The 21,268-nt window shown below is 39.4% G+C and overlaps 1 protein-coding gene across 15 annotated transcripts in view; it reads right to left on the bottom strand.

The window, feature by feature from the left end:
* Positions 1 to 3,941: 3,941 nt before the first annotated feature.
* The window catches only part of ARMC8 (armadillo repeat containing 8), an 80,125-nt gene continuing 62,798 nt past the window's right edge, over positions 3,942 to 21,268 (bottom strand). For 13 of the 15 annotated variants that reach the window (XM_075507576.1, XM_075507579.1, XM_075507583.1 and 10 more), the window contains 11 exons: positions 20,510 to 20,605; positions 19,007 to 19,089; positions 18,625 to 18,706; positions 15,869 to 15,955; positions 13,628 to 13,720; positions 13,006 to 13,155; positions 11,185 to 11,280; positions 8,869 to 8,964; positions 8,307 to 8,379; positions 6,933 to 7,026; positions 3,942 to 5,040 (listed from right to left, as the gene is read on the bottom strand). In XM_075507576.1, the coding sequence (XP_075363691.1) occupies positions 5,007 to 5,040; positions 6,933 to 7,026; positions 8,307 to 8,379; positions 8,869 to 8,964; positions 11,185 to 11,280; positions 13,006 to 13,155; positions 13,628 to 13,720; positions 15,869 to 15,955; positions 18,625 to 18,706; positions 19,007 to 19,089; positions 20,510 to 20,605 (984 nt within the window). In that variant the 3' untranslated portion in view covers positions 3,942 to 5,006. Of the gene's footprint in view, positions 5,041 to 6,932; positions 7,027 to 8,306; positions 8,380 to 8,868; positions 8,965 to 11,184; positions 11,281 to 12,257; positions 12,434 to 13,005; positions 13,156 to 13,627; positions 13,721 to 15,868; positions 15,956 to 18,624; positions 18,707 to 19,006; positions 19,090 to 20,509; positions 20,606 to 21,268 lie in introns of those variants that run through there. The other 2 variants (XM_075507580.1, XM_075507590.1) reach the window with 2 other exon arrangements.

Below are 21,268 nucleotides of genomic sequence, written 5' to 3'. Positions count from 1 at the left end.
TGTAAATAGGGAAAAAATTCTTCTACGCATCATTGTGAAACAGGGTTTTCAGCCTCTGAATTTTTCTTGTACCTCCTAACTTTTCCACCTTTACAGCGATCTTTCTGAATACATGAACTGGTCAGAAATGTTCAGTGACACTTGCCATTCAGGAAGAAACCCCCCTTCCCCAGGTCCCTACTTCTAAATGTACTCTGAACTATTGTCCCATGAAACACAGATGCATTTTGATCTATGAAAGCAGCCAAACCCATGCCAGCTCATAACAGCTCTGAAATGCAACCTGCAGCCCCATAGCACTGACTTTGGGGGACAGATTTGACTTGCCATGTTTTCGCATGCTTCCTACCTGCCTTCAGGAATGCTTTTCCACCACAAGGACCTCACAGTAGGGCTTTGCTAGCAGAATCTGAGATACCCCAAGACTGAACTTCATCCTTTGCACTTACTATGAGGTTAAAATATATTTTAAAAGCCTGGCTCCTACTGACCTGCAGTACTACCTCCTTCTTCTTTGCAGCCATCCTTCTGCAGGAACAAGGGTCCTTTGAACAGCAGTCCCAAGCGCAAAGCACTGCAGACGTCCTCTAATTATGCGAATCCAACTGCTGGCCAACCTGCACCACAGAGAAAGCTTTTTACCCGCCTTTGCTCCTCCACCGAGGACACACCGCCTATAGCAGCATCCCTGCGCTGTCAGAGGGAGCAGGATTGGCTCAGCAGTGCCCAAAGCGTGGACATGGCTCTGCTTGCACCCTTTTCATAGTGGCAAGGTGCTGCTGCAGGGCCTGAATTGCTGCTTACTTTTAGAGACACAGCAGCCTGTCCACCCTTGCCCCGTGAGAGTAGCAGAAGCAAACCAGCCCCAGCCAGAGCCTGGCAGTACCTGTGCAGTGGCTGGAAGCACCCCAACGCTGCTATGGCAGCACCCCAACACTGCTATGAAAGCCCTGGCAACGTTGGGGTGGAGCGGCAGCCCAGCCCGCCCCACTCCCTTCTCAGTGTCCGCTGCAGCCAGGAAGTTCAGCTCTATCTCCTCTGCTATTCCCCTTCAAGCAGCAGCAGCTGGAGCCCCTCTGCCTCCTCTTTGCCTGCCAAACCTGCCCAACTCTCCCTGCAGCCCCTGTGCCCTCAGGCCACTGCTCCAGCTCACCCCACGCTCCCTGGCCCCAGTTTTCCCCTATCCCTCCCAAGCTAGGGGCCCAAAACAAGGTGCATGATCCAGACATGACCTCCCCAGCACCGAGCAGAGGGGTAAGCTGCTGGCCCCACTCCAAACGCTGCTCAATTTTTGAAGGCTGGTTGGGTTCTTTCCTTATTTGCAGTCAGCGCACAGCACCTGTGCCCAGCACCCCACCAGGGTGATGCCCAGTTGGGCAGGGCTGCTGCTCACCCTGTTCATTCCCATGCCTGGGGTCACTGGGCTCCAGGTGCAGACATTGGTGGTGCTGCTTCTTGTCATGCAGCACACGATGTCTGGTGGCCTGGTCCTCCAGCTGGTCAAGGTCCCTCATGGTTGAGGATTCGACTTTTGGCATGTCCACTCCCCTAATACCCTGGCAACCCGAGGGGACACCATCCAGTGCCTCCAGGGGACATGACAGGGCTGAGCCTTGGCAGGGGCTCCCCTGCCTCCAGCACCAGCTCAGCAAAGCAAACTGCATCTCTGGATGCCCCCAGGAACTGTCTCTTTTTGTAGAAATAAGCCTCCAGTAAAGTCCTGATGATTTTAACTACCACTGAAATTTTGCTGTGTTTACACCTATCATGCACTTACGTTTTAGAATTACCAAAGACAGTCCTTTTTAAACCCATTTTCTAGTCGTCAGGAATCTAATCTCATGCACCTCAATTACTCTTCTGCCTGCTGTGCCACTGCTTCAGCAGTTTCATGGAGGTGCAGCATCTACTGCAATGGCTAAAGTCTGTAAAAATAAATTTTTAAAAATATGAGATGTTTGCCTTAAGAACATACTGGCACAAGATGCTTTTGAGCAGGTCAGTTAGCTTCTTTCACTATTACAATGCAAATCTGTGACTGGAATAACAGCCAAATTATAAATCTCATTTGACTTTCTGTGTGGAAGTGACTACTCCAAACGTGGACTGGAGGTGGTGGGGAGCAACCAAGTGCACCACTAGTCTGACAACTAGCATGCCGAACTCCATGCAGAACTATTCACTTTTTGACACATGTAGTCTTTGAGAGAAGGACTACCATCACCGGACCCAGATACAAAGAGTGGACATACTTATCAAAATTCATTAGGACTGGTTTTCAGAAGAGAAATGGCACAAGAACAGCAGAAATCCTGGTGATTTGTATTATGTCCAGACAAACTCTATACTTGCTTTGGTTCTGCAAGCAACACTGTAAGTCACAAGACGCTGCTACCTAAAGTTGGTAAAGATGCGGCCAACCAGCGAACAAGTTTGTTCCCACTGTGAATCTCAGGCTAGCAACTGTCAGTCTATAGAGAAACTGGCACAGGAAGCTGAGATTTCTCCATGAAGCTGAGAAAAATCTAGATATTCTGGTAAAGTTCTTTTTATTTACAGTATTCTTCTTTTTGTACATACCTATAGCGACATCAAAAATTATTCACAAAGCTTAACTGAATGTAAAAATGTTCTCATCCAACAGTTCGTCCTATCAATATCTGTGGAAAATGTCAACTATTCTCATGCAGCAACGAGATTGTCTGAGCATTGTTTTTTAGTTTTTCTGGTAGAATTTTAGGAAACCACCTCAAAACATGTATACAGATACTTACTCACCTTTTTTCTGAACACCTTTAGGCACCAAAGTTTTATAGAATGAAACTCAGATTTGCTTTTAGAAATGTGAATTGGGGGAGGACAAGAAGACATATGTAAGAACTTGAGCTCCTACAACATACATAGCAGGAGGGCAAGTCAGATGCACACTATACAGTTTTGCATTTACAATACCTGCCTCAGAACTTTTTTCTCAGTTCAAGCAAAAATATATTTGATTAAATTTTATAAATAAGACTTCACTTCCGAGGTACTGATATCTATCAAGTTCTCACTTTTTTTTTTCCCCCTTTTTGTTCAGCCCCCAAAGCCCATCATGAAAAATTTGCAGAAGGACATTAAAAAACTGCCAGTCACTTACTGCAATGCGTGGGGAAAAAGTGTCAGGTGCTCACTTTTATTTGTCTTTCAAGAGTGGAAGAAGTTACATGAAATGTATATATTCTCCTTTGCAACCAAGTGATAACAGTTATCTGATACACAGCACATTCAAATTGCAGGCCAAACTATGGTCACATTTTCTGACACAAGTAGTTACCTTGGAAAAAAGTAAGGCTATCACAATTTGACCTTCTGATTAGAAATAAAAGATTAAGATACTTATGGAAATTGGTTAGCAAAGTTACAGACCTCTCTTCTTGCTGCAGCCTTCCTGAAGTTCAGTGTAACAAAAGAAAGATTTGGTTTAAGATATCAGCTGCAATCTTTAGTGTGCCTGTTAGTGCTATGTAAATACAGCGTTTGGAGATTCTGACTATTAAAACTATGGTCTAAACTGAAATCAGAAAGTAGACACAGGAAGAAAGCAAGAACTCTGAACTGCATGAAGGAGAGCTCCTTGCTGCCCTCATTTGTTTCTATGCATATTTGACTGTGAAGCCACTGGGGTCTCATATTCCAGCCTAACCTCACACAGTCATCTTCATTTGTACTCGTATTTTTTTCTCCACATTTACAGGCTTTAATTTCTGAAATTGTCCATAATTTCAGAAACTTATGGACAATCTAGGCTTCTGAACGCAGTAAAATCCCATCGCTTATTATCCAGGTATCCAAATCCATGCAAGTGTGTATATCTGCATATATACACAAAATCTGTAGAAACATTACTGAGCTTAAAAAACAAAAACAAAACAAAAAAAAAAACACCAAAAAAACCCACAACAAAAACACCCCACCCCCCCACCCCTAATTTTTCCATTCCTTCCCCAACTTAATGCACCCAGCTGATCTTTAATGGAAATAATTTGTAAGTCACTTAACTATATCTGGAGGTAAGGGACGCAAAACAAAAGCAATCCCTTAATCACTGCTTGCCAGCCACTTCTTGGCTACTAAAGCAATAGCTTATGCCTGCTGATATTGCAGCCACCTGTTCCTTTCCAGAAAAGTCAACAGTCATGCTAACTCTGAAGTATGAGCTTTTCTTCTAAAAACGTAAAGAAACCCAAAACAATCCCGTTGACCCATTCCATGGATTTGACCATGTCATCCGTATCAGGTGACCTTGTAGGGTGGTAAAAAACTCTTGGACCTTGTCAGTACAGAATGCGCTGCTTATAATTTGGGGTCTACTGTCTCCCTCTATTTTTCTCTTTAAAAAGGAAGTATAATGTAAGTTAAGCTGAAGTTCAGAAATGCATATATTTTACTTAAAAACATTCATCTGTTCAAAATTCAAAATAAACTTTATGGGATACAACAGTTTGGTTTTTTTTTTTTTAAATAACATTTCATTCAAACTGTATATAATTCATTGAAGTATTCGTACAGCAAACAATGGTTAACCCTTGAAAACCTGTAGAAAAAGATTTTCACACAAAAAAAGGAAAAACAAAATTGAGGTATCACACCCACACACATTCACTCAAGCACACGCACACACCCACACACATCCACACACGCAGGCTGCAGCAAAAGCAGAAAATTGTAGGCCCAAAAGGAAAATGATGACTGATTGTTCTATCCGAAAGTCCAGGTAGCTCAGGAAAAAAAACCCAAAAAAACCAAAACAACCCCCCAAGAGTCCTCTGAGTAAAGAAACTACCTCAAGAAAATTCTCAAGTGCACTGGAGACCTGATCATTTAAACTGTTTCTGCAAAGCAGCTCCCTGCACCTGAGAAAAATGCAGCCCAAGGTGACTTGTGCAAATATAAGGAGTCAGGAATATCTCCTGGTATTCCTTAAGTAGACATGAGGGGTGTCCATAGATTCAATTAGTCTTTGATCATGCAAGATACTGCTGGAGTGCTGTCTTCGCCCTGCAATAAAGGAACAACCTGTTAATTACTGGGGTTTGGCTTTATCATCAACAGCTTTATGTACAAGACTATGCATTGTGCCAGCGAGAGAGGGAGGATGAACAAGTGAGGTAAAAGGAGCCAAGTGGCTGGCTCCTTCAGTTCAGAAGAATCTAGACCATGGTGCAGAAGTGCTCTGCGTGGGCTGTAACAATTTAAGAATCCACCTTGCATCTAAGAATAAGAAGATCTAACCAAGTTTATTAGATGCTCAGCATAAATGGAACAACTTTCAAGTACGGTGGGGCTTAAGATGCATATTGAACCTCATTATCAACACACCTTATAAAAAAACATCAAGAGCAGTAATTGTGAAGGGCAATTACTTTTCTGTAATACAGATGTACCATGAAAAGCAGGTCTTGGAGCTGAGAAATGAAAGAGGTGTCATAACTCAGACACGCTAGAAGCACATTAGTCCCGTCAGGAACACCAGCCCTACCAAAAACATACAATGAGGTGAGAGGGATAAAAGAAGCAACAGCCAGCGTAATACTGGAATTTATGTAATCTAACATTGTGCAACATTTTTATTAAGAAAAAAACACCTCCCAAAAGTCTAGGGTTACAGTTCCATCATCACTTCAGCTAATTCAGTGTCTCCTACCACCTGAAGTGAGAAGCTTTGCTCTTCCTCTGTCCCTCACACCTCCCAACCATGCTATCATGACCTTAACAGACTTCTCCAAGATCCAATACAACTCAGCAACCCAGAGGAAGATTTTTTTTTTTTTCTTCCAAGTTTCCTGCTACATTCACAAGTCGTATCAGCTCATCAAGGGGGCTGATGACGCAGAGTTGAGACAGGGTAAACAGTGGGAGCAGGTGGCCAAAAGAAGCAGGAGGGACAGTGACTTGCAATACTGCTATGCACAATCAGCTCCCTGTCTCTTAAAACCAAGGCTTAAGTGTTGACAAGCAAGGCCCATTTACCAGAAAGTATTTTTACTGGTGTGTTACTCCTATTTCTCACTGTTTGAAAACCCTATTTAGCTTTTCCATAATTTTCTGTGAGCCTGCTTATCGGTATCTATATGTTCCTGATTATAACCTTCAATACTGATACTTTGGCATAGATTTTAAACAGAGAAGTCCTAACTTTACTACAAAGATGTCTAAGAACACTGGAATATCTTTCATAAAAACAAGAAACCCAAAGTTAATGCATTTTAAAACACTGCACAGTTTTGTGTTGTCTGTGTATGACCTTTTCCAAAAATCAGATCATCTCCTTTAGTTCATGAAAGAAATATGGGTTGTTACTAACTGGAGGTGGGATAATTGCAAAAAGTTAACATAAAAAACCAGAAACTGTCATTAGCTATTTTGGGTATATGTGTCTGTGAAGAAGGTAGATGATCTATGTAGATACTATAATATGAGTACAGAACAGGTATGTGAAAAGTTACTGTTGAGCTTAATTAGTTTAAAAGAATTTAATTGAGATTAGCAACAGTGGTGATCCTGCATTATCTTCTTAATTCATAGTGTTATGTGATGGTTTACCACTGTTCCAGTCCTCTGGAACTTTGTTAGTAGCCCAAGGTTTACACAAATATTTGTGTATCAGTGAGATTTCAGAGAGGACCCTCCACTGGTTTAGAAGATCTTAAGTGTAGTTATTTTGTACTATTGAGAACTTCAGTAAAATTTGTTACTCCTGAGCAATACAAAACCTGCTCTTTAAATAAGTGTTCATCATAATTTCTGTATACATCATAAAACTCAGTGCAATGACAGACAGTTTTTCTGGGGAATTTTTCTATAATCAAAAGATTTCAAAAAAAGATATTTTTAATAAAAAGCAAAGATTTCCCTCTAAATCTTCTTTTTGGATTTTTCTTTATACTCACTTGTCACACAGATTTGGATCCGATGACTGACTCAATTTATGTAGAATATCTACTATTCCCATGTCTCGTAGTTTATCTTGGCGTTCTTGTGAACCTACAACAATAAATCACATTGTTGGGAATACCACCAAAAATAAATGTCTGCAGAACAGGAGAAAGGAGCGGTAGCAGAAACCAGCTTGAAGGAGGGGTATGGAACACAGTTCAGTTAGAACACAGCAATGGAAAAACTCCCTCAATTGTGGCTACTTCCCAAGGGAGCTCTAGTTTCTTTTTTTGTACTCCATGTGCATATATTTAAAGAAAAGAAAATTTTGAAGGCAAAAATCTGAACACATTTTATCCTAAAGTAAGAAGCTTGACTTCAGTTGGTTTATTCTCCTCTCTCTGATTTGGATGCAGAGAACATTTATCTGGAGGTGTGTTTTTGAGTCTGACTTTTAGCACTGTATAATTGCAGTATAATGAGCAGAAAGCCACCAGAAGCATAGCCAAGTGTCACACACTGAATGATGTTCTGTGATTTCAGAGATGTGGAGTAAGTTACATAGTAGGGAAAAAAACCCAAAACCAAGTAGAGACACTGATTTCTTTGCTGAAGACCAGCATGGTCAACTTGAGGGTCTGTAAATCATCCATCTAAGAAAGTCCTCCTCCCAGCCCCACCATTCATTAAAGCACACCACCTCCCAACACTCCTTTCCTTGCCATTTCTTCCAGCTCCACACTGCTGCCTCCATCTGCCCTCTCCACCCCTCAAAACAAACACATATTTTTCTGTGAGCAGCATCCTTCAGCTCCCTCCTGGTCACCTTCCATTGTTCCAGGCCATGACTCTTCTTACCAAATGCCTTCCCCATTCCTTCCAGTTCCACCCACAAGTCCTTTGACTGGTTTCAGAGTCTCACCACCCAACCCATTCAAGCCATCCATGCTGGGGAAAATGTCTTTGCAACAAATCCCCTTTCTAATGCATTTATCCTCTCTAGTGAATCTGTTCCCTCCACAATAAGTTTTCACAACCTCCTTAAGACTTGGAAGCTCTCTTAGTAGGATTCTCTTTCACTCCAATTGTTTTCAGATTTTACAGAAATGCTACAGGTAGAAACCTCCCACTGTGTGACTCTCATGAACTCCTATTTATTGACATTCTCTTCTTGTGTCTCCCCTTCCTGCCCCAGAACAGCTCTCTACACTTTCCTCAATGTCCTCCTGACCACTCTCACTTATTCCATACTATACCTATAATGATGTCTGCCTTTATGCTTTGGAACCCACTGTGATGTGCAGTGCAAATATTGATTACTATGCAACATTAGCCTTTTGACAAGGATATTAACTTGTATATGCATTAAGAATGAGGCTTTTTCTTACCTTCTTCTTCATTCCATATGAGATTAGATATACAGAACATGGCAGCAAGCTGAAGTTTAGCATTTGAATGACTCTAAATATAGAAAAACAGTACTCAAGTTTAGAAGAAGAAATTCAGAAATTCTCAGACTTACATTTTGGCATTCATCCTGTAATAAATAAGGTAGCAAAGTTGGGACTAATTCTTATCTACAACTTCTCTCAAAGATAGTGCCATAACATAAGGCACTTGAGTAGCGTTCAATACCTTCCAAATATTTATTGAGGTCTACAAGATATGCCTTTTCCAAGACAACAAAATGTTTTCCATGCAGATTTGTTACAGGTATTGCTTAACTCACTGTAACATTCTCATGAGAAATAATGACTGGATTTTCCTTTTAATCAGATCCTCAGTACACCTCTGCCATACAGAACTGCACGACATGATTTCTTAAATACAACTGGGTATATGAAAGTTAAGCACATGATACTGAATAATTTACAAGACAAAATGCTGAAGTACCCTCTTTTCATTCCTGCAAAAGACCACCATAAAACCTTCAAGAGAAATTCCCCATACCATGTAGTATTTGATTTTCTGCAGTATGTCATCATTGGTCATAATCAGTTCTTTTGCTGTCGTTCCATCTGCTATATTGGCAAGTATACATAATGTCTGAAAGAGAGAAAAGCTGTTACATTATTTGGCTACAGATCACATCCCATGATTTATACAGTTTCCCTGACAGCTTTGAACTTGTGACAATTTCTTTAATTAGTTTTAATATCTTTAATCTGGTGTTTCCAGCTTGCTTACATCTGGGGCCAATACCAAAGAGTTAACAGCTGTGGCTGAACAGCCCTGGCAAAAAAAAAGTCATTGCCATTTTAAAATAAGAAGCAACATTCATTAATTCATTTCAATGAGTAAAATTTTAAGTCTCTCATGGAAATATGCAGCATATAGAAAAGATTAAATACACTGGAAAATAAAGCAGTCTATTCTTTATCAGTGGCTAGGGGAAAAAAAAAAAAACCAACATGTCCGTCTAGTTCTGCAGGCCAGGAAAAGGAAAGACAGAGGAGTATCTGCTGATCTAGCAGAGTAATATATTTTTTTTCCAGTAAGTCTAATCACACTTATCTGCACAGATAACTCAAACTACTAACACATCTGGTTATTTCCTGCAAATTAGAGAAGCTATGCCACAGAATAACCTTGAAGCAACTAGGCCCATGTTGGCACTACCTGCACATGGCATTAAGGCTTGCAGAGGCAGCTTTCCTGGTCCTCAGGAGGCATCAGGAGATGCTCTACACATTCTTTCCCAAAGAGCTGTGGAAGAACTTAACCATCTTTTCTGGACATGCAGGGATGACTACAGGAGGACACCGGAGAATGATCAGCACTTGTGTGATGCCTCTGTCTAAGATGCACTGCACTCATGTCAGCAGTTGCAGGGATTTATTACTTCCAAGCTGCCAATTACATACCGATGAGCCAGTCAGTGACAGAGATAAGTACTGTCCTGCCAGAAGTATGGGCCCTTGTGTGCAGATAGGCAGTACTGGATGTATGACTTAATTCTGAAATAAAAGCAAGCTGCTGATCACACCACAGGGACAAAGAAAGTGCTCTATGTATAAAGGCCCCAAACCCTAAAGGTTATGTTCAACCCTTTCCCAGAGTACTTCTCAGGTACACTGGTTCTCCTCCAAAATAATTCTGAGAGTCTTAGCAAGGTAAATAACCTTCTATTGCAATGAAGGCCATTCCTGTCACTAGAGCTTTTTCAGGAGGAACTCTTTAAGACACAGCTGGTTAATCCTCAGCTGTTTCAGAACCATGGTATCACTAAACTTGCTACCTATTGGGATTTTTTTTTGCTAATTTTGCACTTAAGTAGCCACATAAGGCCTGTTTGTCTTCAGCCCATTCTTCACTGAGCAGAGATTTAGACCAGTCTGGATTTAGCTGTATTTTTACACTTATTTGCCATGCTGTTTGCTACCAATATCGAACCCAAGCCAAAGCAATCCTCTGGAATCTCCCAAAGCTTCTTGCTGCCCCTATTCTTCATCACCACATGCCCTGTATGAGGAAGAAACAGGGTTCTCCAATTGACCGTCTTGTCTGTCACAAGAGTTAATCAGCCAAATTCTGCCCATCTATCCTCTTACTTTTGCTTTAGCATCCGTATAGCAGGTATCCCTGTATGCTGTCCCCCTTATGCTTCCACCAAGACAGGGATGCTTTTCCCTACTGGCCAGCTCCTCTTTCCTTCTCTCTTTCCTCTTGCATATTGCTTTTCTTAAGTTTTGTCAAGGCATGTCCCTCCCCAGTTTTTCTTGGTCTACACCAGCATGCTCTTTTCCCTGCTAATGCCTCTCCTCCTCTAATTGCTGCTGGCTCCTGCAGGCACCCAAGAACACCTGAGTTACCACATCTGCCAGCAGAACATGTATTACTGCTAACAAGGCAGGCGATGATGGTATTCTTCATTACTGACTGCTCCAATGGCTGCTATAGGATCAAATAACCATGACACTTTCCCCGGTGTGAAATACTGGCTTCTTTCTCTTCCCTTGTTCCTACTGTCCCCTTTCTGCCATGCAATTGCCTTAGATTTAATTCTTTTGCTCTCACATACCGTGCCCTCCTCTTTACCAAACCTACATTTTAAAAAAACATTCTGAATTCAATTCAAACACATTTGTAATAATCCATTAGAAAGAAGAGCATTCTTGTAGGTACTGAAGTTATTAATCTGACAGATCTCAGTAAAGTATTCACAGCACAGCATAATCCCAAACAAAGATGGCATGTTGAGAAGAGTAAGCATTCTTAGCTATTAAATTTTATTCTGCCAAGACAAGATGAAACAAAAAAGGGTACCTGCTCTTTGACTTCTATATTGTGCTCCCCTTCCAGAATGAGGGTCACTGCTTGCATGATTTGCTTCCCATGAGTACTCATTATATGGTCTATGTGCTGCCAAAGCAATGATGAAATACAATCAGCATAACTTTCCAGACAAAGAAGGGGCATTCCTACTTGAATTACTCTAAGTAAAGAGTAGCAACATTACACAAAGACCCTAGCTCCTAGCGAGGTCTCCCAAAAACAAGAACTTATCACAGCAGAAACACTTCATAATATTCCTCTTCATTTGAAGCCCGGTCTTGTTTAAGAGAGATGGGCCTTGGTTCCGATTTCACTTTAACCTGTAGAAAAGACACTGGTTTCCCAGTTGCATGGAGGCCAGTCTGAAGACTGAATCCTGCCAGAGCCAAGCTCTAAGTATGATGCTGCAGTTAGAAAGAACCACTTCTCTTCCGATAACAGGGCGATATCAGAGAGGGGTAAGAAAACTGAGGTTTCTTATCTGGAATTTGCTACTCTTACTGGAACACTGCGACCAGGTCCGATATCCACATTTCAGTTTCCTAGGAAAATCGTCTCAAGTTAAGAGACTTACAGGTAAAAGGTCATTTGATCACAGACTATAAACACCTATACTACAATAAAATTGATCATTAGGAGTAACAGATAAAGATGAAACTAGATCTATTGGATTAACTGATAGCAAAATTCAAGAGTGACAGCAAACAACCATCAGAGGTTACCAGCACATGGCATACTACAATTTTTTAAGACGTATGGGATTCTTGTAGGACTTTTTAAAATTGCTAATAACGAGACTTCATTTGAAAGCTGCTGGATGAGTTATTCTGGAGTGAGTTTTGGGTAGAGAATGATTGGTTCTGGCTCTAAAACATACTACAGAAAGTAGGTGAAGCTGGGATGTAGTTTCAGATGAAGAACACCTTAAGTGATAATGAGACTCTGCTGTCAGAGCTCAGGGTGAATTTAATGAATGACTGGTTATTAAATATCTTTTCACATTAAGAAAGAGCTAATTTTCTATGAAGCTTATTGAGACTCAACGAGTACAAATATCAGAAGATTTTTTGCAGTGACCTTTTTATGGTAGAAACACAACACGTGATAAATGCACAGTAGAGGCTTCGTGGTTTTTTTCCCCCACAAAAATGTTGGCTTGCCAAATGTTTGCTGCATGTTTTCCCTCTGTTCTTCACAGGGGATTACCCCTTTCTTTTCCTCCACCAATATCTCTTTCTCCCTGTCAAAAACAATTCATGGGCTTACATTTTCAAACCATTTTATTTCAGTGTGTAAAATGAACGTATGCATTTTGTAAGTGCACAGTCCCACAGTCAAATTCAAAAAGCCAGTACTATCTATACAGTTGGATAAGAACACGAATATTTCAGGTGTCAAGAAAGAAGAAACACAGGTATCCTGAAGATATATGCCTCTCCACACATTGACTCAACACTGCAACCCTCTTATTGCTGTTCTGGACAAGTTTCACAGAAAGACTGTTAGGAAAATAATTTTGCTGAAAGCTAAATGCAATGGAATTGAACATTAAATGTAACTGTCTAACTCTGTATTTGATAGTAATGACAAAGTTTCAGTGGATGTAGAGAATTCTTTCAAATGTTTTCTTACACTGATTTGTACATTTGGTTACAGATATTTGGATAAATGCAAAGGCCTCAGTTTTAGCAATATATCGAACATTAATCTTAAACAGAAAAATAACTTGTCTTACAAAAAAGATTAAGAATTAATTTGTATTGTCTACATGTTTGATCAGCTTTCAGAAGGTCTGTTTGCAGGTCTACTTACCGGGCGAGTAGATAGAAGATTCCTGAGCAGTCCCAAAGTTTTCATCAGAACATTTACATCAGAATCAGAAAGCAACTGGAATAACTGCTCTGTACTCAAACCCCGTAAGATGTCTGATTTGATCTTCTGTTCCGCTTGAAATGCCATGTTCTGAAAGAGACAGAAATTTTTTGCTTGATTTTTTACCTTAAACTTGGGCTTTTACTCTTTTCGTAGACTATTACATGCAAGCATGTATCCTTGCTAAAATTAAACTTGAAAAAGTTATAATTTATGGAGGAACTGCTACACAGTGAATTAAATTTCCACACAGTCTTATGGCTGACCTGGTTATTACTTGCTTTTATTTGGCTCCTGGCATGCTACTGACACTATTTAACTGTTTTCCTGAATGATCTTGGCAACCAAACAGGTATCAGAACTCAAGAGTTTATTTTATTTTATGGACTAATGATAAAGTGTTCCAGGCTGATACTATTTTCCTTCTGTAGTTAGGTGGAAAGACAAGCCAGATTTCAGCTATGTTATTTTTAATAACAACTGACGAGTTCTTTAAGTTACATTCACAAACTTTTTAAGAAGCAAAATCACAAGTGGTATTTCATCAGTGTGTTCTACGTACCATTAAAGCCCAAATGCCGTTCACTCGCAAGGCAAGATTTTCACTCTGTGTTAAACTACATAGAAGTTCTATGGCTCCTGATTCTAAAATAGGCTAAAATGAAGGGGGAGGGGGAGGAAAAAAAAAAATCTTTAAAACACTACTTAGACTAATTAGACATATATACAAATATAAATATAATACCAAAAAGTCTTGCTTGTATCTTATTCTTGAGTTTACAACATGCCCAGTCCACTGACATGAATTCATGAGCATTAAAAGGTAGGTTTTTATGAAAAAACTCAGGTCAAGACGACTTTATTCTCATGTGTATCCATGTATGTGTACAGATGTATATACACAGCCATACATACGTGTGTGCATATGTATGTATATACACACACATACTGCTGCAATACTATACACACATATCTGCCACACACACAAGCAAATGTTTTCGTCAAAAACTTTCAACTTGGGACTGCTCTCCAAAAACACTGTCTTCCTTAGGCAATCAGAACTTTTTGGGTATCAAGTGGGACGTATGTGACTTTAAAAAAAGGTTATGGAGAATGGAAGCTACCTGATATAGTTCTCGACATTTAATCTTCATGTTTAGTAATCAGACCAAACTAAAATCCAACAGAAAAACTTTAGCACAATAAAGAAGACTGAAGACTGTTCTTGACGATCAGACTGAAATGCAAAACCTTCTAATATCACATCTTTAAATGACAGGATAAATATCAATACAGGCACCTTCTCTTTCAAACCAATTAATGGTAATGATAGTTAAATTTTGAATAACTGCTTTCAACCTGAACCAAATTTGAAGGTTACCAGTTTTACCTAAGACCTGAAGAGCTCGTGTGCTGAAAGGATTCATCCAATGACTTAATGCTGCTCTAGTTTGTAAGGCATTCCTTTCTTCCTGAAGTTACTGCTTCAAAAGCAGTGAATAATTGAACATACCTGAGCTTTTGGGAAGTTGTGTGGTTTTTAACCCAATTAAGAGCTGAAATCATCAGAAAACAGGAATGTGTGGAAAAGGCTGCACTCTGTAGGAACAGATTTGTCTCACTGAATAGCAGCAAGACCGTAACAGAACCAGGCAGCAGCAGTTTGTGCCAAAGTTCACCAGGTCCCAGGCGCTTGTGCACTGCAGTAAGCTGCCAGTGACTTCTCCATGGGCCCAGTAGTTGGCTGGCTCCTAGGGACTTCTCCACACACACAGCAGATGGGAGACATTCCAAAATTGGTTTTGACTCAGCTCTTTTACAGGATAAAATACAGATCCACTTCGGCTTTGTTTATTTACTTAAGTAGTTTACATACAATTTTCAAAATATTATGTAGAAAAAAAAAGATGATACATCAAATAAAGATCAGATGGTTTATAGATGCTTTCAAATCCAACATTTCTAAATATTCCTTTCATTTTGCAAAAGCACTATTTTCTTTTGGCAATGATGCTTTTTACATGAACTATGTGACCCAACAGAAAATTCAGTATTTCAAAGCCATTTAAGTGGAAACACTACACTGACTGTGACCTGCAGTATGAACAAGAAAGCCCATGGGCCAGTGAACTGTGCTTGGCATTATTTCTGTTAATTTTCTGTCTCACAGACATGACTAAAACCACCAAGATCAATTGATCAAACCAAAGTAATCCAAAGTGCCCCATAGGAGCCCACATATACCACAATCTTGCAAATGTTTTCTGTAGTTAAGAAATATTTAAGACTTGGGGAATTGTTCCAGTGCTATGAAATATTGATATGTATGTATGATCTGTATGAAATACAGACATTGCAGAACTCAAGAACAGATATCCTGTATTGTTCAGTCAAGAACAATTAAAAGCCACAAGACTTAGCTATGCCAGCATTTTCAAGATTACAGCAGTAATTCTCTAAGACAATGGATCATATTGCCGATTACCAGTTTGTTTTCTTCTTGCTTATGAATTTTTTAGATAATAGTATTTTACAAGTAAAAAAACTCCAAAATTTCATGCCTACTACTTTCCTGAGACTACATTTAACTATTCAACCATATTTAACTGTCACAGCACTGTAAACAGATGATTTTTTTTTTTTTTTAATTCACAAGCTATCAGTGATACAGTCTGCCTAACACTACAGCTCTGTAATGCTTCACAAGCAGTGGCTACCAATTAAGATACCTTTATGCTTATTGAACCACTGTATAATGTAACTTTTGTCTGTTACCTCCTCTTTATTCTGGATAAATACTAACCTCCTTGCTTGGAGAGAATTCCAGAAGAAGATTGCATAGCGTGGAAGATGCTACTACGAGAATTTCATTTGGAGCGTTCTGTAAAACCTGCAGTCACAAAGGGGAGTGTGAGGAATCTCTGTTAACTAGTAGGATAAGGAAGGGATCATTTTGAAACTGAATACCTGTAATTATGCTGCACTTTGATATTCCATACTTTAGGAGACGCTTTGATGCTAGCAGTGCAGATCCAGACAGTGCTCATTCAACTCAATGTGGTGATACACATTACATGACAAGCTGCAGCAACGCAAAGTTATTTCACAGAAGCCAGATTTGAGAGCTTTCAGGTCCAATTTAAAAGAAATCAGTGGGAACAGATCCCAACTCTGCAAAGCACACATGTGCTGGCAGTTGTAATTTAGCTCTGCAGCCACTCTCTCAACAGAGAGCAGGCTGTGTCCTGGCAGTGCACCTCTGTGTCATGATTTACAGAAAAGAGAGGAAGCTCCAGGAGGAGCCTCCTCAACACTTTTGTACCTTATGCAAAGCACAACACAGCAAATTTCCTCATGACCATCCTTTCAGAGAAGCAAGGAGCCTGGAACAAGTTATACTCTCTCTTATCTGTGCCTGGATCTCCAGCGGGACCAATGCATGCCATTCTTAAACAAAGCATCTCCCTTGCATGTTCTGAGAAAACTCAATGAGGAAATAGGCATGAAGGATGCAACTGCTCCTCCAGCAAAGAAAGGGGAAATAGAGCGGTTGTTCTGTACCACCTTTTGTTTCAGAGCAGTGAGCGAACTGCAAACATTAACAATTACTGCATTTACAGCGGCTTGCACTAAAGTACGTATGTGTAAGTCCTATAGTTTTAGACATTATTCTTCCACGGCCTATACAGCTATACATGCTAAGGGAGAGAGAAAGGACTTACGTAGTTGTTATTAATCTAGACTGAAATTTAATTTATCTTTATTTAATGTTACTTTTATTTTTCTATTAAGAATAATTCTTGACGTTTTGGAATGAACATGCAGGTTTCTGACTTCAGCTTATTTAATACAAATCAAAATGAACAACTGCCAGCAGCTGCATTTCCATAGAAGTCTGATATCTACATTTGTTTTTTTTTCACATGGCTCTTCTTCTATGCTAGTTGTGCTTCTTCAAGCATCCTGTCGTTTTTGTGTTTTACATTTATAAAGGTTTGGTGTTCTCATGTTTGGCCTTTTGCAAACTTTTGGAAAAAAAAAAAAAAAAAAATATTCAAACCATTCCCTCCAAGCCCCTTCAGGTGATGATCATGAGTCCCGAATCATGGGATTATTATGCTATACTGATAGCAAAAACTTGCATGATCAAATCTCCCTTGACCTCCCAGTAAGACTAACAAATTAGACACCCATGGATTAGTATCACAACTCACACACCCAATTCAAGGATGAATGCCTAACTTTTAATAAGTGTATTGTGTATATTGTTAGAAAACAATTTCCCCATCGTTTCTACCACAAAAATGTAGAAAAAAGTAGGCCTATACTTTAGGGCCTCTAATCCATGCAAGCAACATAAAAGGCTGAGAAAGTTTCTTGGCCTGCAGCCATCAAGATGGTCAGAGTGTAGGATAACTAGTGAGTCAAGTTTTCTTGAGTCCATAACTTGTGAGAATTAGAACATAAGCAGAACAGAGAAAGTCAGGCCTGAATAAAATGTCACTGAGTTGTATGCCCAACAGGCATCTTTCTTGTGTTGAAATATCTGGATCACTAGAAATAACTGAAGGATCTCCTGATCCTTTACTTCCTTCCAGGCTCTTCAGTGAAGCTTTGGACAGTCAGCTCACATAACTGCCTCGTTATCAGGCTCACCAGTTCATTTTTGCCGACAACACTTTCTCCAGTCTGGCTATTTTACTTCTGAATAGAAAGTCAAGTTCACTTCAGGTGATTCTCTCGGTGATTCTCATGGATGTCTATGCTGCCTAAGCTGTCGGGCTTCTTGCTAGCAGACTTCGTCTGTTCCCCATTTTCAAGGTCTAAAAAATGTTGAAGCTGAGAAACTGGTTTATTTATCTGCACTTAATGGCAGCCACATTACAGGATGAGAGATGATATATACCTTACACATTTGGATCCCATTTAATCTTGTGGATAATTGCATTATATTAAAATGTGTCTTTTTAAAGGTCTTGCTGAGCTCTTTGGCTTCAGTTTTAGAATCTGCAATGAGATCTAGAAGGTAGAGAATTACAGGAGAAAATGCAGATCTCAATTCTCTTGTAGGGCTTATAGACCAAGTCTGAACTGTGCCATCTAGTCTGGGCCTGAAATTAAAGGAGATACAGTCCTCCTAGTGCCCCATGTAAACATTAGGGATAACTTAGCCTCACTCACTGATCACTAAAAAAAAAAAAAAAAAAAAAAAAAACACCAAACAAAAAAAAAAAAACACCCCACCAAACCAACACACCAAACACAAACACCCCCCTCCCCCCCAAAAAAACCCCCAAAACCACACACACACACACAAAACCCAAAAAAATAACCAAAAAAGCCAACCAAAAAAAAAAAAAAAATCGAGCATGGACCACAATCCTCTTTGCTGCCGCTTGGCTTTTGTTTATTTACGACTCTCTTAGGAGGTCATGGAATTTTGATTTCTAGGTAATTTCTATTATGATTCTACAGAAAGGCATGCAAATTGAACAGACACCATATCCTCCTTTAACAGAACAGAACACTTCAGTAAAGACTTGACTTGTCTTTACTTACCTTCATTAAAGGTTTCCATACAGCATGATCCTGAAAACTTGTTCTGAGCTGCTGTACAGAACGGGACAAACTGTGCAAACATCTATAACGGAAAAGAAACCTTCATTGTGAAACACCCACACACACTCACATCTACATTACTGTAATACATACACTGCTTCTACACAAAGATTCAGCTTAGAATTTGGTAAGTACTAGACTGTAAATAGCAAAAAGAAAAAATTGTACTAGTCCAGGGTAACTCCATGCCCCGCCCCCTAAATTTTCCAACAGTAGAAATTACTTCAAATTAGCTTTTGAAAAATTAGTAGAAATTCTAAAAAGTGCAGCATCAGACTTTGACAAAACAAAAGCATCTGTATGAATCAGAAAAGCCTCCTACCTGACTGCAGCTAATCGCACCTTGATACTAGATTCAGACAAGCCATTAACAATACGGTCCATCATATTTTCGGTCTCAATGATCTGGAGCAAAAAGGAATTAATGTTATAAATGTTATAAAATGAGCATTTATGGGTTGTTGGGTTTTTGCCTGCAACATTTAAATATTGCATATAAAAACTGTAGCTAAAAACAGCAAGTCACATTCTCTTCCCAGATTAAGTGGAAAGGAGTGTGTATCTGCGTACTATTTAGGAAAAATAAAAAATCTACATTCTATGCTCCACTACAGCTTTCAAAACAATTTTATTAATCATCAAGGAACAAGAGGGTTATATATATATGAATTACCCTTAATGTCATATTAAAACAAAAGAGAGCATCTGTGAGTGCACACAATATATACAAACTATAGATTAGACACATGTTGTGGAGCTAGCTGGAAAAAAATACATAGTAGTTCATCTGCCATATTTAGACATGGCCAGCACAAGCACTTAAGACTGCGATAAAAGGGAGTCAATACCAAGATGAAAGATGGCTTTTGTGTAATAAATCAACTTTGTCATGTACACACCCACCACTTATTAAAAATTATGCTTTGATATGTAAAAGAAGGATTCTTACTATTTAACTAAAGAATTTCATTCTGCCACAAAAGAGAAATTTATGGGTTTGAATTCTGGAGATCCTGAATGGTTCCCCACTGAGAAATCTTCCTGCTAGTTATCTTTTCAACACTGTTTTTTCTTGCCTCCTTCCTGTCCATATCTTTCTTCCTTCTGTTTTTTCCCTTTAACCAGCAAATAAACTCAGAAAAATCTCCTGCCTCCTGTACCTGCCATTTGTTTGACATCGCAACTCCATGTTTAATTTAAAAAAAAAAAAAAATCCTGCTTTTAATTATTCATTGTTTAATTTCCATCCACTTTCCACACAAATTTTTAACTATACAAGTGCTCCAACCATCCAATCTCTTTCCCGTGATGTCCAGTAATTGCTTTATTAAAACAGCGCAAGCCCCCTTGGTCACTCAGAATCATGGAAAAAATTTGACTTTGTTTCCCAATATTAGACTTTCTAGGGTTTATTTTTGAAAAAAACGTTTGTTTTATAATAGGATATATGACAAGAGGTGTATTCTGTCCCTCAGAATATAGGTTTCAGAAATTACTCATATGCCTCAACAATATCCCTGCACAGCTTTCAATATATTGAAAGACAACTTATTGTGAGAATCTAGTTCATCACTGTGAAGATGTTTACATAAATAAACTTTACTCATATTTTGTTATGGCAAGATATTAATTTTTGTTCAAATCCCATGCAAAGAAAGAGCAATATAAACATTTATATTAACATAATAGAAAGAGAGCCTTCTTGTTTCAACTTACTTATACCGCAATAAAAAAAGGGATGGAAGAGTGGAAATTCTTGCACTGCTCTTCAGCCCAACTTCCAGCTACATCTTTGCCTGATTGCTATAATTTTTCACAGGCTCACCTTTTTTCGGATATCTTCATCATTTGCTCCCAAGGAAGCATAGAGCTTGAAAGCAGCCTGGCGCAGTTCATGGGCGTGCTTCAAATCATGGTCAAGCTATTTAAATAAAGCACAGATACCAAATTTAGACACTAAAAAATTACAGGTGTTATTTTCTTATCTGTTGCAAACTAGTGCTTATCTACTGGGGTTTTGTCTACCACACCAAGGGCTGCCAGAAACACAAATGAACTGCTGTTCCATTAGCTGATGTCCACGTTTATCCACTGAATAAAATAATTGAACTTAAGAATATGGTTAATTTCTCTGCTGCGTTAAAGATAAGTCAGCTGAAACAATTTGAGGCCAAAACACTTTATAAAGTTACAACTTTATCCAGACCATATTCAGCCAAAAACTATTCTTATTTACACAACAGAAACTTACAGGAACAAGTGAGAAGTGAAAAAAAATTGGGAGAGAATCAAGGGAAGTTTTTATCAAGAGAACTGAAGCAAAAGCAGGAACCAAAGCCAGTCTCTGAATCACGAGCCCTCCATCTTAAGGTGGATGTTAACTTCTGACTTCTGCTGTAAAGGCAACACAGCAGGGTTGCAAGCTGTCTAGGAGGTTTCTGGAAGGCAACTTCTTAACACAGGTGCTAGAGGGGTGAATTAGGGTGATGCACCACTGGATAGGCTACTCACAAATCAGGAGAAACTGCTTGGGGGTATGATAATTAATGGGAGCACTAGCTATAGGTATCATAAAATAGTGGCG

Source organism: Mycteria americana, chromosome 7 (assembly GCF_035582795.1).
Source record: "Mycteria americana isolate JAX WOST 10 ecotype Jacksonville Zoo and Gardens chromosome 7, USCA_MyAme_1.0, whole genome shotgun sequence".
NCBI lineage: Eukaryota > Metazoa > Chordata > Aves > Ciconiiformes > Ciconiidae > Mycteria > Mycteria americana.
This window is presented reverse-complemented; position numbering and strand designations above follow the sequence as displayed.